Source organism: Hermetia illucens, chromosome 1 (assembly GCF_905115235.1).
Source record: "Hermetia illucens chromosome 1, iHerIll2.2.curated.20191125, whole genome shotgun sequence".
In the NCBI taxonomy this organism is placed as follows: Eukaryota; Metazoa; Arthropoda; class Insecta; order Diptera; family Stratiomyidae; genus Hermetia; species Hermetia illucens.
This window is the reverse complement of record NC_051849.1, coordinates 172374263-172390932: the sequence shown is the minus strand read 5'-3', so window position 1 is coordinate 172390932 and position 16670 is coordinate 172374263. Positions and strand designations below refer to the sequence as shown.

Genomic DNA, 16670 nt, shown 5'->3' with positions numbered 1-16670 from the left:
CTGAAGTTCCAAACTGAGAGACCAGTTGTGATCAGTCTGCACTAGACTGACCATAACGAGGTTTGTGATCGCCAAGTCCAACTGTCCAAAGTACGATAGTTGCGTGACGTTCATACAGAGTAATTAAAGTTAGTGGTCATAGGGCAAGCCAGGTGAAACCAGAAGTGATCCTTTTCCGATCGTTCAGCAGTTGCGTCCTCAAAGGTCTACATTTACTTGATTGCAAAGTGTTGTGTTGATTTGTAGATTGTGACCGGAAGTATCAGCCAGAATCAACATGAATTAGTGGTCCCCCTTTCAGTTAAACTGTATAGTAGCTTCCACCTGCGTGGAAGAAAGCGAACGTGAGTTTGGGTTCCGATTCGTTGAGTAATTCTCGGGGTATCGCTGGTTAGTGTCTGTACGGTTGCATCAAAATGATTAACAAATATTGTCAATTACTGTTCAGCGTTCTGTGTATTATTAACACGTGCATAGTTTTAGCCGCGCAAATAAGTGATCAGCCACTGGCATTATCGTTGACGATCAGTTCACGAACCAGAAGTTTAGAGGTCGCCTGGAGAAATGCTCAAATACATGATGGAGATGCGGTGGTTATCACAACAGAGGAACCACTCACTTTCCAAAAACCAAGTACCGGAGTAATTGAAAGTGAAGTAGTTACGGAAGGTAGCGGCGGAGGCATAGAACCATCATCCAATGCTTTCGATAATAATAGCCGCTTTAGAAGTGATTGGCAATGCAATAATTCCACTACGTCCATAGTACATCAGCTTATCCCCAAAAACGCAAACGAATGGATAACGACAACTGTACCTTTTGATTATGCACTTTCTTCTGAGATCACCATAGATACAAAGTGCTATGGTTTCTGGGCCAGCTATATTGATTCGAACGGGACAATCCTTGCAACTAGCTGCATCAGTGCACATCCGAAATGGATGAATGAGATGCGGTCTCACATTGAGAACTTCCGACTACGCGATCTATTCATACCCGGAACTCATGACTCCGGATCATATCGTTATCGCTTCAACCCAGTCATAAATGAGACTTTAGTAACCAAATATTCATTAACGCAGGACGACGACATCAAGGGGCAATTATTGCACGGAATAAGATACTTAGATATTCGGGTTGGTTATTATAGATCATCTGAAGAGTTATTCTGGGCAAACCATGGAATATCTAGGCAGCGACCGTTGAGAGAGATCCTGGAGCAAGTTTTGGATTTTGTTGAGGACACCAATGAAATTGTTTTATTTGATATTCAAGAATTCCCTGTAGGTAAGATATCTTTTTAAATCTTAGTATATAAACTCCATTTATTTTTCCTTAATGCTTCATAGGTTGGGTGTGTAACTAATCAAGTTAACAATTTAATTGATATGCATCACATTTGTTACGGCTCATCAATTTAGTTACTGGTGCTTGGTGATAAGTGGAATGTTTGTGCAAGTATCTGGGGGGATTTTGCTATTTTCGAATTATAAACTAGAATCTGCGGATTTTATTGAAGTTTTCTGGAAAAGTGAAATTTTTATATGAATGTGTAGCGATTATATATTGTTGTTGTGATTTGAACGCGTATCTTATAATCGTTATTGCTTCTTTTTGATACTTTGTCTCTATATGACAAGGATCAAATTGAATTTCGAATCAGTTCCACCTCATGGGTGCCATTTACCATATTAAAAGCCCACAATCTACTTGTTCCATGATTGTTTCGGGGGTTTGTTATGTGATTATTTTCAACGTGTTTGAAATACCAATAGTCATATTATTATTTCTAAGTTTAGATTGGTTTCAATCAGCATCAAGCACCTGGTCTTAAAAGTTGAATTCAACTATTGTGAAGTGCTTAGCAAGCAAGGAATGTTCGATGTTGTTTTATTTAAAAGACATTCAAATATTACCTACGTTGTCTCGGGTACTAGAACTTGTCCAGGAGAGGAAATACATATGTATATGACCTTCCAGATACATCTTGTTTTCGGATTCGCTAAGTGACTGAATTGTTGATATAGCTCAGAGATTTGATGATAGGCTAATAAAGTTAAAAGTGATAAATCAAATATTATTGTTGTCCAAATATTGGAATAATTGGGCCTAGAAACTTTTAAAGAGAGATATCTACGCAGAACTTTTAGGCAAGTCAGAAATTCGAAGTTTGGTGTAGAAAAATGTAGGTGCACGACTGTTTCATTTGCACGTAGGTCGTAGCTCGTAGTATATATGAATTTATTATACCAGAATATTTATTCACTTTACTGCCATACTGACATTCTATGAGGTCCTAAGATGTAGTAAATTTACACGAAAGAGAAAATGTTCATGTAATAGGTATAGCTTTATTAACAATGGTAGGATCTGTGCTAAAATATTCAGCATCGTGCCTTTTGTGGTGGCAAATATCTCTGCAAAGTTTCGTAGTCCTGGAATCAATTTGAGGATTTTGCAATTGGGTATTTTCTGAGAATGCGTCTGGCATTAAGATGCATTTTTTATCCCCCAATTGTCTCCTTTTATATCAAATGCTTTTTAACTCCTCAATCCCTGGAGGAGTGGGAAGTCTATGGAGGGATTCCGACGAAAATTCGCCTACCCCCAGCGGGCGAGGGGTCGGTAAGGATTTATAAAAGTAAGATTAAGGTCTCTATTTTCTAGTCCCGTTAAATAATCCCCAATCATTTCCTCTTATACCATTATAGTCCCTCAAACTGCGGCTATTTGGATACCATAACATGTGTATTTTGTAAGTTTTGAACCAACCCCTCAGATGTAAGCAGGCTATAATTAATTCCTTTTGCCAAAGGCGGCGGCGACAAATCAAACATCTTTTTGAAGCGCCGTAACTTTTTAATTGGGGGAAACTGCCGGAACTTTTTAACAGGGCTGTAGAGTTTGTCCTCCTGTTTTTCTTTTTTTTTCCAGACTCTTTTTTCCTCGACGTTATGATATCCAAATGATGCGCCATAAACTTTTAAGGGGAGATGACCGCCATCATCATCATCAATGGCGCAACAACCGGTATCCGGTCTAGGCCTGCCTTAATAAGCAACCCCAGACGACCCGGGTTCGCGCCGAGGTCCACCAATTCGATATCCCTAAAAGCTGTCTGGCGTCCTGGCCCACGCCATCGCTCCATCTCAGGCAGGGTCTGCCTGCCCTTCTTTTCTATCATAGATGTTGCCCTTATAGACAGGGTCTGCATCGTCTTCTTTTTCTACCATAGAGATATTGCCCTTATAGACTTTCTGGACTGGACCCGCCCACCACAACATGTTGAACCGGATTTTATTCACAACTAGACGGTCGTGGTATCGCTCATAGATTTCGTCGTTATGTAGGCTACGGAATCTCCATACTCATGTAGGGGGCCAAAAATTCTTCGGACGATACTTCTTTCGAACACGGCCAAGAGTTCACAGTTTTTTTACATAGAATCCAAGTCACCGAGGAATACATGAGGACTGGCAAGATCATTGTCTTGTACAGTAAGAGCTTTGACCCTATGGTGAGTCGTTTCGAGCGAAACAGTTTTTGTAAGCTGTACTCTCCTATCTTTTTTTTCATTTGGCCAGTGCAATTCGATGTTGTTCGGTCTTTTGGTTTTGGTTTTGGCACTAACGTTGCCACCATGTACTTTGTCTTGCCTTCATTAATGTGTAGCTCAAGATTTCGCGCCGCCTACTCGATCTGGACGAAGGTAGATTGTACATCTGGGTTGTTCTTCCCATGATGTCGATATCGTCAGCATAGGCCAGTAGTTGGGTGGACTTGAAGAAGATGGTGCCTCTCGCATTTACATCTGCATCGCAGAAAGTGATCTTCAGGGCCAGGTTAGGACGTGTTATAGGGCATCCCCTTGTCTTAGACCATTGTTGATGGTGAGTGGTCTTGAGAGTGATTCTGCTGCTTTTATCTTTCCTCCCACATTGGTCAGGGTCAGCCCAGTCAGTCTTATCAATTTCGTCGAGATACCGAATTCTCTCATGGCCGTGTACAGTTTTACCCTGGCTATGCTATCAAAGCTGATCTGTTGCTGATTTGCCTGGAGTGAAGCTTCTTTGGTATGGGCCAATGACGTTCTGGGCATAAGGGGTCATCCGGTCTAGCAAGCTAGCAGAGAATATCTTATTGATGGTATTCAGCAACGTGATACCTCTCTAATTGCTGCACTGCGTGACATCACCCTTTTTATGTATGGAACAGATAATGCCCCGTTGCCAGTCGCCAGGCCCTGATTCGTTGTCCCACACTCATCAGTTGATGAACCTCTTGGCCTAGTTGGTCGCCTCCATATTTAAGCAATTCGGCTGTAATTCCATCAGCTCCTACGGAGTTATTTTTTTTAAGCCCGTGGATTGCACGGACTGATTCTTCTATGCTTGGTGGTGCCATCATTTGTTCGTCGTCTTCAGTTGGCGGGACCACCAACTCGCCGATATTTTGATTGTTAAGCAGTTCATCAAAATACTCAACCCATCGCTCCAATATGCTCATTCTGTTGGAAATCAGATTTCCTTCTTTGTCTCGGCAGGATGAGCAACGAGATGTATAAGGCTCCATCCTGCTAACTTGTTGGTAGAACTTCCGTGCCTGATGCGGTTGCTCCCTGTACTTTTCGAGTTCACAGATTTATTGGTTCTCCCAGGCTTCCTTTTTCCGGCTCTGAAATCGCTTCTCCTCTCGCCGGAGTTCACGATGAATCTCCACGCGTGCCCGCGTTCTTTGAAAATGCAACATTACTCGATATGCAGCAATTTTCCTTTCTGTTGCTAGCTTACATTCATTAAATCAGCCGTTCCGATTCCATTTACGGTTGGGGTCAGGTATGTTTGTCGCTGTATCAATAATAACGTTCTTCAGGTCGTTGTGAAGAACATTTGTTGATGCTTCATCTCCAGCTGCGGTTATTGCGGCATCCATTCCCTCTTAGAGGTGTTACGGAGGGTTGTATTGTGAATGGCTTCAGTATTAACTCTCACCTGATTGCCAGAGGGGATTGTAGGTGGTGTCATAATTCGAGCTCGGAGCACCTTGTCAACGAGATAGTGATCCAAGTCTATATTGGCTCCCTATATGTGCCGACAATCATCGAGGCTGAGAGGTAGCGGCGTTCGATCTGCACGTGGTCAATTTAGTTGAAAGTGGTCCCATCTGGAGAGGCCCACTTATGTTTGTGGACCGCTTCCCGCGCGAATCAGGTACTTCCAATAACCAATTCGTGCAATACAGCTAACTGAATAATATGCAGTCCCTATGTAAGCTATGGGAGCCGACGTATCGCCTGAATACGAGCTTCGACCCTACTTGATTTCGACTTCAAGTATGATTCTGATATCAAACTTGGGACAGGCTTCCAGGGTCCGCTCCATTGCTTCGTGAAAGGTATCTTTCTCTGACTCTGCAGTCTCCTCTGTAGGAACGTGAACGCTTATGAGGCTTATATTTCTAAATTTGCCTCGCAAACGCAGAATGCATAGTCTTTTGCTTATATTTTCGAAGCCGATAACAGCGGGTTTCACTTTTTGGTTGACTTAGAAACCTATTCCAAGCACATGGTTTACTGGATGGCGGCTATAATATATGGTGTAGCGGCTCTTCTTCAGGAAATCGGTCCCTGTCCAGCGCATCTCTTATAACGCTGTTAAATCAGCCTTATATTGGGACAGGGTATAGGCTAGCTGCTGAGCAGCATTCGGTTTATACATGGAGAACACGTTCCATGAGACAATGCGCAAATCGTTAATCCGTTGTTGTGGCCGGGTTCGTCGTTGTAAAATCCATCCTGTCCGAGGCTCCTTCCGTGGCTTCGTAACATCGGTTTTCCATATAGGGTTGTCAGCCCCACCCAAACTCCAACCTGGAGGACCAGTTGGTATATTTTGTCCCGTTTTTAGGTGCGGGAGGCTCGCTTTCATCCTCCCCCGTTTGCAGTTTTCCATGAAGAAAAAATTCCCAGCGATCACCACATGAAGCTGGAGATAGGATTTGGTAATAGAGCTGTTGGTGTTGGTTCAGAAGGCGCTCCCCAGGTTTTATGCTCCATCGTGTGTACCAATCCACGTTTCTCCTTTGACCACTGCATTACTTTAAAGGGGTTAGGAAGGAACGACCTTGCTCTTGCTTTTACTTATACCTTCCATTCCCGCGGGCTCCTGAGTAGGGCCGAAAATTCAAGTTTACCATAATGATATCAAAAAACCCTACACTTTTTAAAGGGGAGGGACATGTTCAGCAGGAGTTTTCGTCGTAGCTGAAGAGGGAGAATTCACCCTCCCTCCTCCATAAACTCAATACTTTTTTCAGGGATAGGGTTGCAAATTCAACCTTTACAAAATGAACGCCCATCTTTCACGTAATCCCCTTACACTGACTATTAAGTGATTCTGCTCTCTGCATTCCTGGAAGTTCGCATTTCCAACATTTCCATCAAATTTTATGTTAATATGTGAAACACTTCCCGGATAAAGCGCGCGATAGATTGATGAAGTACGTTTTATATATCACAGAAAACTATAAGGGGCAATATCTAGGACAGTGAACGGAAAATTCGGCCCGGGGCTTTTCTATTATCGCTTTAGCTATATCTCTATTGTGGGCCTGGAGGGAAGCACTTTTTCCTCTTCCTTCCTTCAAGCCTAAGCAACTTACAAGCATACCACACCTTCGGCATCATGTTCACCTCAACCATATTATCGCTGCATGTTTTTTTAACGAGTATACAAACTCTCTTCATCAAGATCCAGACTGCATATTAGCAAAGCAAGGCAAGTGGCCAAATAAACACCAAAAGCTACAACATCCAATAGCATTGGTCAATCGAAAACTATGAAGATGGAAAACTACAACTTTTCCCAATTTCGCTTTCCCTCTCGAAATACATGAATGATTATTGGCAGCCAACAAAGTTTGTTTCCGCCTGTAAGCTCCGCATAAAACTGGGATGGTTGGAGTCAGAAGCTATAGATAAAATCCCGGCCCGGGGTTAAAAATATACGATAAACCCAGGGAAATCTAGAAGATGTATGAAACAATAAGATGATACCTCGCAGGCTTGCTAACTTCGGGTACTAACAAAAGCTTCTGCCATTTCCATCATGCAGAAATATTTCCTCTGCAATGCATGCTTCACACAATTCTGCAAATTGTTTGGCTTTGTCTTTAAAGTTGGAAGCCCTATTATAATACATATATGGTAGATATATTTTCTTCGGCAAGAAATTAGTGTACGTGACCCGCGGGAACGTGAGTCTAGAGACCCACCAGGTTACCGAAGCATATTTTCGATCTCGGTTAAAGTAAGGCTTAGAGGTATGTAGCAACTATAAATATACATGCCATTTTACAGCCGCAGGCTAATATTTCTGCTGCACGAATGTTTGTATGATCCATACCATCCAGGATCCTGCGGGGTTAACTTCGAAAGTGCTCTGGGAGTGAAAATCCTGAGCGACTCTTCAAAGGGTCAAGTTGAATTGGTTTTAACTTTCGATTGCACTTAACATCTATTTCAGTTTTGGCCATTTGGCGAATGGACTGGGCTTGCTTTCAAGAAGCCGCAACAAAAATTCGGGTCTAGGGTCAATACGGACGCTTGTATTATCAAAAAGAAAGCAATTTTATTGAAATCGGTATTTCGGGTATCCGGCTCGGAAAAGCATCCACTTCTTCCTGTGAAGTACATTGATGATAATTTTTTGGAATTTATTACGGAAAAATTAAAACGTTTATTCCTGTTCGGTGGTTGCAAAATTAAAATTAAACATTTTTTGAAAGGAATTTTTACAAACCAAATGGCGGCATAGCGCCTCTTGCAAAACAATTTTCTTTTTCTACAAACCTAACTAGGCGTACCGTGCAGTTTCCCACTTCAATAAAGGGAAAATTTTGATTTAAAAAAAATGGTATCCTTTTGATTTTTTTTTGTTCGTTTCATTTTCAGAAAAACCTGTTTGTCAGGGAATTGTCAAACTTTAATGTTTCGAAAAAACAGGCCAGCCGATAGGGGCGAAGGCGGGAAGATGATGACTTCCTTGGAGCCCGGAGCTTTCACAAAGGCTTGAGAGTGCTCTCCCAGGGAGTTCGTGGCGTAGTATTTAGAAATTACTACTTTCATGAAGAGTTTGAGGAGTACACTGGACGAAAGTTATATCTCATAAGCTTAATAGATAGTGATCCTTATTAACAGCTCTTCAAATCGTTCGCCTTCTTCAAGGGCGTTAAAGAAATTTTCAGTGGTATTGTCATTATGATTATGTTATAAATGACAACTAATGGTATCACACCATGGAGTTGATCGAGCGCATATAGCGATATGTTTCTTCTGGAGGGGTTTCGTAAGTTACTCTAATTTATTCATGAGCGAACCAATGTTGAGTATGCAGACATTAGCATATACTGATGCCATCTTTGTGGGGTACAGGGACATCTCTCCACAGAAAAGATCATTGCACCTATCATTTTGAAAAGTTTGACTCGATAATAGCTCAGATATAAGTATCTGTATAAGCATAAATTATGCGGTGTTTCCAACGATTAATTAATTGAAGTAATAAAAACTTGTTATTTCTTTTTCAGTTTCAAGTTTCTTGCTTGCACTGATGAAGGGAACAAGTGGTTCCCGAAATATTGGTATTTGCAAGAATAAATACCCACACCAACGAAAAAGAAACAACAAGTTTTTATTACTTCAATCTGTATAAGAAAAATAATGAAAACTTCTAAAAATACACAAAATAATTATAAATCCTGTAATATTTTTCAGGCTTTGGGCGTAATCTGGATATACATCGAAAACTAGTAAACTTCGTGAAGTCGGTTCTAGGAGATCATATAGCTGATCCACAATTAACTTGGCAAGCGACATTGAAAGATATCTGGCAGCGGAAACAGACCATAATAGTGAGTTATGATAACTACGAGGTAGTTGACGAATATCCATCAATATTGTTCCAAGCGATTGAACAGAGATGGGGCAATGTACAGAATTTGGATAGTCTTGAACGATTTCTAAGAAGAAAAAACCAATTATTCGCGTAAGTAGGTCATTGAGTACTTTCAACATACTAAGCAATATACGCATAGTATACGTTTTTTTGCTTGTTTAGAAACTTAATTAGCCGACCTTTTGCGGATATGGCAGAATTAACGCCAGATACATGGGGCGTTTTAACAGATCAGTATGGAGGACTCCGCTTGTTGGCTGACCGAGTCAATCGATTTGTCTCCAAATGGTATGAAAATGAATTGGGGGTGAATGCGAATATTGTGGCAGTTGATTTTTATCGGGGAACAACAATAGTGGAGACCGCAATTTCATGGAATTTAAAGAGAATTGTGACTTAATAAGATAGTTCTTATACGAATAAAATTCTATTTGCACTTGCAAATTTTCACTCTTTCGAATTTTACTTAATTAATTTGGTGCAACGAAACTAGCAACGAAGAAAATCATAATATTTAGTAAGAAAATCACTAGAAGTGAAATTATGAAGCGATACCTCAAAGAAAAACTTAAGGAACACCATACTGAGTAAGAAGTGTAATGAAGTACATAGAGACCCGCCGCAAAAGCTTTTTAGAATAAAGGTGAAGGAAAATATTCACTGGTCAGTATCATTGCGATAATGAATAATGACTTTCCTAATTTTTTAGTTTTCATCCTACGGGTTCCGGAGAATATCCACTTTCATATTCCCAGTTTCGATTTTTTAAATACGTTTTAAACACCTTCCGAAATAGGGTTATAAATACCTTCCGAAGACGTGGACTAGTAATTACGATAGCAAAGCAAGATCTTAAATGGCGTTTAGACTCAAATGGGATCTTCACTCCAGGATACGTTGCTATTAGCTGTCTTTATCCAACGATTATGTCCTTTAATTTTCGAATCATCATCATCTACGGCGCAACAACCGGTATCCGGTCTAGGCATGCCTTAATAAGGAACTGCAGATATCCCCGTTTTGCGCCGAGGTCAACCAATTCGATATCCCTAAAAGCTGTCTGGCATCCTGACCTACGCCATCGCTCCATCTTAGGCAGGGTCTGCCTCGTTTTCTTTTTCTACCATAGATATTGCCCTTATAGACTTTCCGGGTGGGATCATCCTCATCCATACGGATTAAGTGACCCGCCCACCGTAACCTATTGAGTCGGATTTTATCCACAACCTGACGGTCATGGTATCGCTCATATATTTCGTCATTGTGTAGGGTACGGAATCGCCCATTCTCATGTAGGGGGCCAAAAATTCTTCGGAGGATTCTTTTCTCGAACGCGGCCAAGAGTTCGCAATTCTTCTTGCTAAGAACCCAAGTCTCCGAGGAATACATGAGGACTGGCAAGATCATTGTCTTGTACAGTAAGAGCTTTGACCCTATGGTGAGACGTTTCGAGCGAAACAGTTTTTGTAAGCTGAAATATGCTCTGTTGACTGACAATAACCGTGCGCGGATTTCATCATCGTAGCTGTTATCGGTTGTAATTTTCGACCCTAGATAGGAGAAATTATCAACGATCTCAAAGTTGTATTCTCCTATCTTTATTCTTCCCGTTTGACCAGTGCGGTTTGATGTTGTTGGTTGGTTGGTTTTCGGTGCTTCCAAATCCCAATTCAAAATCTTTGACTTCTTGGAACCGTTTAAGAATTCTTGATGGGGCGTTGGTCGAGTTGGTTGAGTGTTAGCCTCTCAGTCTCGTTATCCCCGTGCCCCAGCATGTTTTTCTTTGTATTCGTGTTGTTCCGTTGCTGTATGCTTATCGCTTGCACAACATTAAGTGTGATGATAATGAAACTGAAACACAGTTTCATTGAAATCCAAGACTGGGTAGATGCCCTATACTCCACAAAGGAGTGAACACGAGAAATACAATCCGGAATCTTTGACTTCTAGGATACGCTTAAAAATTTTTACGCTTTCCATATTCTTCACGTCACGTTACGTAATTTTTGCAATAACAGTGGATGCGGTTGGATTGTCATAAATAAGGAAGAGTTCGCGGTTATACTAGTTTCTCCGCATTGATCTCAATAGCACCAGCCCCAGTATGGAGCTGAGTTTTCTTTGTGAATAGTGTGAATTTTTGTTAGTGTCCTTATTTCGCAGTCGTGCAGTAAGATCATCTTTATTGTGGTCTTGAATATGCAAAGTTAACATTTCCTGAATACATTTCTCGATTTCAGTATCAGAAGGACTGAGAAAAGGGCTCCTTCGTGGGGTACAGGGCATTCTCGCAGTCTCTTTTTTGAATTGTTTTTTTCTAATTGATTTTCAATAAGAGACTGTGTTTCAGTTTTTAGCTATACTATACACAGGAAGTGAAACTTGAAAGAAAAAGCAGGACAAAAAGATTACAGAGCGCTATGCGCATCGATTAATGTATTGTGTGTCATGTTTCTATAGCAATTCTGTGTGTCCGAATCGATGGAATCAAGCAACAGGTTACAAATAACCAATAGGAAAGTGATAAAGCGGAATTGCGATATTATTCGGATCGCGGTCTTCTCAGATTTATTGGGACAACAAGTTTGAAAATTTCTATAACAAACCATCACACAAATGAGCACCAATACCAATGAAGATTCGCAAAGCACAACTGCGGTCCTGTTGGAAAGACCCCGCCACCCGATACCATCTTTTTCGTCCTGTAAAAATTGAAGGCAGTTTCCACTTCCTGGGTATAGTCTTCTTGATTATCATGATACTTGATGCTGTCCAAGTTACAAGCCTACATCAGTGGAACGACATAAAGAGGAACACAAACATCGATGACCAATCCTGCATGCGAATCCGGGGAAGGAGATCAAGAAACTGACACCTAGTCAACTTAGCCATCGGACTTGACTGCCGTCTTTCCGCAGTGCAATCAAAGTTGTGGTTTTCCATAATAAGATGTAATGCTAACAATGCTATGCTGACGCATAGCATTTTAAGTTAAACCTCTCGTTTTACGTTCGTGAATATAATGCTGACTCGAGATTGGTATTGTCCGAGGAATGATGTTGATGTATAACCAGGTGATAGCGTACTCAGGCTGATTGGACCCAATGCGTAGCCCACTGCTCGAGGTGAGGTGTCTAATGAGACAGATGCGTCTTCATTCACTGGAAATCTGAAGTTACTTCTGGTGGAATTACATTGGTTTTTAATTATTACTATTATGAATATTTTTATTATTTTTTCAAATGAATGGCAGCAGCATCGAATTTCGGACAAAAACGACAAGCAGCAACTCAATATCAGTAGCATGTAAACCAACCACTTTTACGCTGCAATCCAAATTAAAAAATCGCACAAAAAGTCGTATCATCGCATCTTTATGTTAATAGTTCGTCGCCATCATTTAATAACAAACAATAAGTAGTTAACGAAAAATACTTGAAATTACTTAGCATTAAGTAAAGGTATATGTTCTGGTTTACACCTATGAACCTGAACCCAAGCATATACTCAACCAGGATATTAATGCTAGCAAAGAGAACTGATGATTATATAACTCATTACATCATTAAAACAACCAAAATTCTATCTTGGTCCATACAAAAAATTTATTTCATATATTTTCTATAAAAAGCATAACGAGTTTCCTTGTAAATTGGTAATAAATTTAATATCCTTATCAATTTATGTAATTATAATAAAATTATTAATATTTAGAAGCGCATTCATTCTTATTTCTGTTTCAAGCAAAATATCAATTTTCATTGTTCCCGTTTAGGTTTCATCTTACTAATTTTAAGTCGCTTCGGAACTTTGAACCAATACTGTGTTAAACATAGCCTGACAAAACCTTTCAAGGCCTCGTGAAATTTTCCCTAAGAACCTGGGTTTATCCTTCCACTCAATACATATATAGTAGAATGGAATGCCAGCAAGGGTGATCGCAATGCCTATGACTAAATTCATTGGTTGGCTTAGTGTTGGTAACATGACGAGGGTTACGCAGCAGAAGATGAAGATAATCGGCAGAGCAAGATGAACTTTGATTGGTCGCGGTAAGTCAGGCCTGGAAAAAAATTAATGATATATTATCTGATTTATTCTACTTATACAGCAAAAGAATTTTCAACCTTATTAATTGTATGTAAGTAAACTTTGGCTACCTCAACAAAATTTACATTGAATGAACAATACAAGCACATTTTGGATCTATTGCAACTCCACATGAAATGGCAACATTTGCACCAAATTTTCTACTTTTGTAGTAAAAAAGTGTGTTTTTTTGGGATACCAATAATTTAGTCTTTGAAAGGCCGCACTCCAGAAACTGCAAGTGCTGCCTTAGGTCGTGACTAAGCCTACTTCTTTTTCACATCGCTGACAGTATTTAAACCTTTTGATGACTTTATATGAGATGGTCCACAGTTAAAATTGGGTAGTCTCTAGCAAATTCTTACTAAATTTAGCATTCAAATAATAAAATTCATCTGCCGCTGCTGAATGAAAGAAGGGCCGATGTAATTTGCTGACCCTGGGCGAATTTCAATTTAAAATTGAGGAAGAATATTTGTCAGGACACGTTGTTGCAACAATAGAAACAAATTTATAACTGTTTTATCATTATGTCATCAGTTTATTATTTATTTATTGACTCACTGCCCAAGATACGTTACGATGCCTTTTTCTGTGACAGTACGAGAGAGGCGGATGAGAATCAGTTTCCCGATCTACATAGTTACATCAGTTTCTAATCCCAGTTAGTCATGGATGTTGGTATTCCTCTTTGCGCCGTGCCGCTGCTGCAGTCGTATCCAAAATCAAAAAGGAGAAAAAATAATAATGCGTAGAAAACACCATATGGAAATCTTCTCCGCAAAGGATTGCATTTTGGCCCGAACGACCATTTATACCACATTCAAATGCTTTGAAGTTGCGTGAAGCACTTGCGTGTTATTCATGAACAAATAAAATCAGGCTCATTCAGAATTTTGTGGCACCTTTAGCTTAAACATTTAATTATTAAGCCCTTGTGAAAGAAATTCGGAGAAAAGGTATACCACTCGTACGAGATTGTCTACACATATTGTAATTCCCTTTGCTTCTTATATTTGCAGTTGCCTCTGGCACGCTTCAGGATATTTTTTTCCTACGGTTGCGCCTTCGCTTGAATGTTTTGTTTCTCTAAATGAAACATCATTGTTGACACTGGATTGTCTTCTTCTTCTTCTTTCTTTTTCTTCAGCCTTTGTCCCGTTCACAAGCGGGGTCGGCTCGTCGTGATCGGCTTCGCCATTTGGCTCTATCGAATGCCTGATCTGGGTGCAATCTCGAGGCTTTCAAATCCCCATCCAGCGTATCAAGCCACCGTTGCTTAGGTCTGCCTTTTGGTCGTTTACCATAGACTTCGATGTTCAGACCAATCTTTGCAAGTGAATTCTCGTTTGCACAAATTGCGTGACCATACCATCGAAGACGCCTCTCTCGCAACTTTTCCACGATCGGTGCAACCCCATAACGATCGCGGATATCCTCATTTCGGATGTGATCTAAACGTGTGACGCCAATAGTCCAACGTAGCATCTTCGTCTCCATTACCGCGAGACGCCGTTCATTGTCTTTTATGGTCAGCCAACACTCAGAACCATAGAGAGCGACTGGACGGACGACATTGCGGTAAATTTTAGCTTTGAGACGTTCGTTGATACGTCGATCACAAAGGACGGCATTGCGATAAATTTTAGATTCCACCTCAGTTGTGGAACGCCACTTCATCCAGGTTGCGTTAATGCGCAATTTCATAACGCAGCTCTCCATTGGCTGATAGCGTTGACCCGAGGTATTTAAATCGCTCAGTTCTGGGCAGATCACTGCCGCTGACAGTGATTGTGCGTGTTTCATGGGGATCGGTCGTCAAAAATTCAGTTTTGTTTAAATTCAATCTGAGACCGTGTTGCATGAGGCGATCATTCCATTTTTGAACAAGTTGCTCGAGATCATTTTTGCTATCAGATGCTAGGAAAACATCATCTGCATAAAGCAGTGTGTAGGGCGCTGGACGTTGGATATCCCGTGTGACGGTGTCCATAACAAGGACAAAGAGGAGTGGTGAGAGGGCACTTCCTTGATGAACTCCAACAGATACACGAAGCGGTTTTGATACACCCGCCATACTTCGAACTTTACTTTTCGGATCGTGGTAGAGCAATTGAACCCAGCGCACGAGTTCTTCTGGCACGAAGTGTTGTCGTAAAGCATACCAGATGAGTTCGTGTGATACACGGTCAAACGCTTTCTCTAGATCCAGAAAGGCAATGTAAAGAGGGCGATGCTTCTCACGGTGTTTCTCCATGAGTAACCGCGCAGCGTGTATTGCGTCAGTAGTTCCGCAGTTCTTGACAAATCCGGCTTGATTCACGGTTATTTCAACGATTTCGCGAATACGATTGTCAAGAATGCGTTCAAAAATCTTCATGGTATGGGAAAGTAACCGGATCGGACGGTAATTTGAACATTCTGCTGGGCTACCTTTCTTTTTCCATATTGGAACAGTGGTACTTTCTTGCCAGTCAGATGGTGTTCTTCCTTCCTGAATAACCCGGTTAAAGAATTCACTGAGCCACAGTGTTGGGTCCCAGCTCTTCGCTTTCCAGAGCTCAGATGCGATGTCGTCAGGTCCTGTTGCTTTCCCCGATTTCATTTGTTTTATTGCCTCCTCGACTTCAGTTGCGCTGACTGGTGGAACTGCTCCAAATGTCGGCAATGATTGTGGAAGTGGAGGATGAGCAAATTCTTCAGTTGAAATCTGCTCGAAGTATTCTCGCCATCTATCCGTTGTGGCTCGACGGTTGGTAAGCAAAGTACCGTTCTTGTCATTAACACAACAGAAGTGTTCGATATCCTGTGTGCGTTCATCACCGCTTTTAGCAAGTCGATACAGATATTTATCGCCATCTCGAGTGTCCAGTTTATCGTAAAGATTTTTGAAATGGTTCGCTCGGGTGACAGCGACCGCTTTCTTTGCTTCCCGGTTGGCATTCTTATAAATTTGCCAATTAGCAGGCGTTTTATCGTCGAGAAATTTGTGGTAGAGGCGTTTCTTTTCACGGACCTTCATTTCAACATCATCATTCCAAAGCCAAGTATCTCGGTTGATGTACCGCTTACCCGGCTTGGTGACCCCGAGGGTTGCAGAGGCCGCTTTGTGGATCGTGTCTTTCATTTGGTTCCATGATTTTTCCACATTCGTAATGGTTGGCAATCGTATGAGTGAGACCGTTTCTTCATTCTTCTCACCAAATCGCCACCATTTAATGCGCGGCGGGCCAGTGCGTTCCTCACGCCGTTTTATCGGTGGCTTAATTCGCAGGACAGCAATCAACGGCCAATGCTGAGGTGCGTTGGTCTCATAGGGAACGACTTTGCAATCAGTGACAGTGGTAAAATGTTGACGTCTTATGAGAATATAGTCGATTTGCGTTTTGTTGTTCCCACTATAAAATGTGGGAAGATGAGACACTGGATTGTATTTCCTATAAAACACAATATCGATAGATAGTAGGTTTTACCGCCCGCAAGGGAATTAAATGCCACAGTAAAGATATCATCCAAGCATCCAGTTACAATTCACATGTAAACCGTGCTCTGCTTTCGACACCACACTCATTGATCTACTCTTGGTCCCATTTCACCGCACTTAGAGGATTGAATGATGGAGTCAGC

The 16670-nt window shown here is 41.1% G+C and overlaps 2 protein-coding genes across 2 annotated transcripts in view; one reads left to right on the top strand and one right to left on the bottom strand.

Annotated features, from left to right (window-relative positions):
* LOC119646998 (PI-PLC X domain-containing protein 1) lies at nucleotides 1-9398 on the top strand. Its single transcript, XM_038047724.1, has 3 exons — nucleotides 1-1287; nucleotides 8774-9044; nucleotides 9117-9398. Exons 1-3 carry the CDS (start codon nucleotides 417-419, stop codon nucleotides 9352-9354), a joined length of 1380 nt encoding a protein of 459 aa, XP_037903652.1. The 5' UTR covers nucleotides 1-416; the 3' UTR covers nucleotides 9355-9398.
* Nucleotides 9399-12534: 3136 nt separating this feature from the next.
* Nucleotides 12535-16670, bottom strand: part of LOC119646273 (Y+L amino acid transporter 2) — a 33181-nt gene continuing 29045 nt past the window's right edge. Inside the window, exon 7 of the mRNA XM_038046682.1 lies at nucleotides 12535-13017. Coding sequence (XP_037902610.1) covers nucleotides 12747-13017 — 271 coding nt within the window. The 3' untranslated portion in view covers nucleotides 12535-12746. The remainder of the gene's footprint in view (nucleotides 13018-16670) is intronic.

Excerpts from the sequence above, each read along its gene's own strand:
- LOC119646998 (XM_038047724.1), top strand. The coding sequence starts at position 417 with ATGATTAACAAATATTGTCAATTACTGTTCAGCGTTCTGTGTATTATT. Across the intron at positions 1,288-8,773 it reads TATTCAAGAATTCCCTGTAG|GCTTTGGGCGTAATCTGGAT; the intron begins GTAAGATATCTT and ends AATATTTTTCAG. Across the intron at positions 9,045-9,116 it reads AGAAAAAACCAATTATTCGC|AAACTTAATTAGCCGACCTT; the intron begins GTAAGTAGGTCA and ends TTGCTTGTTTAG.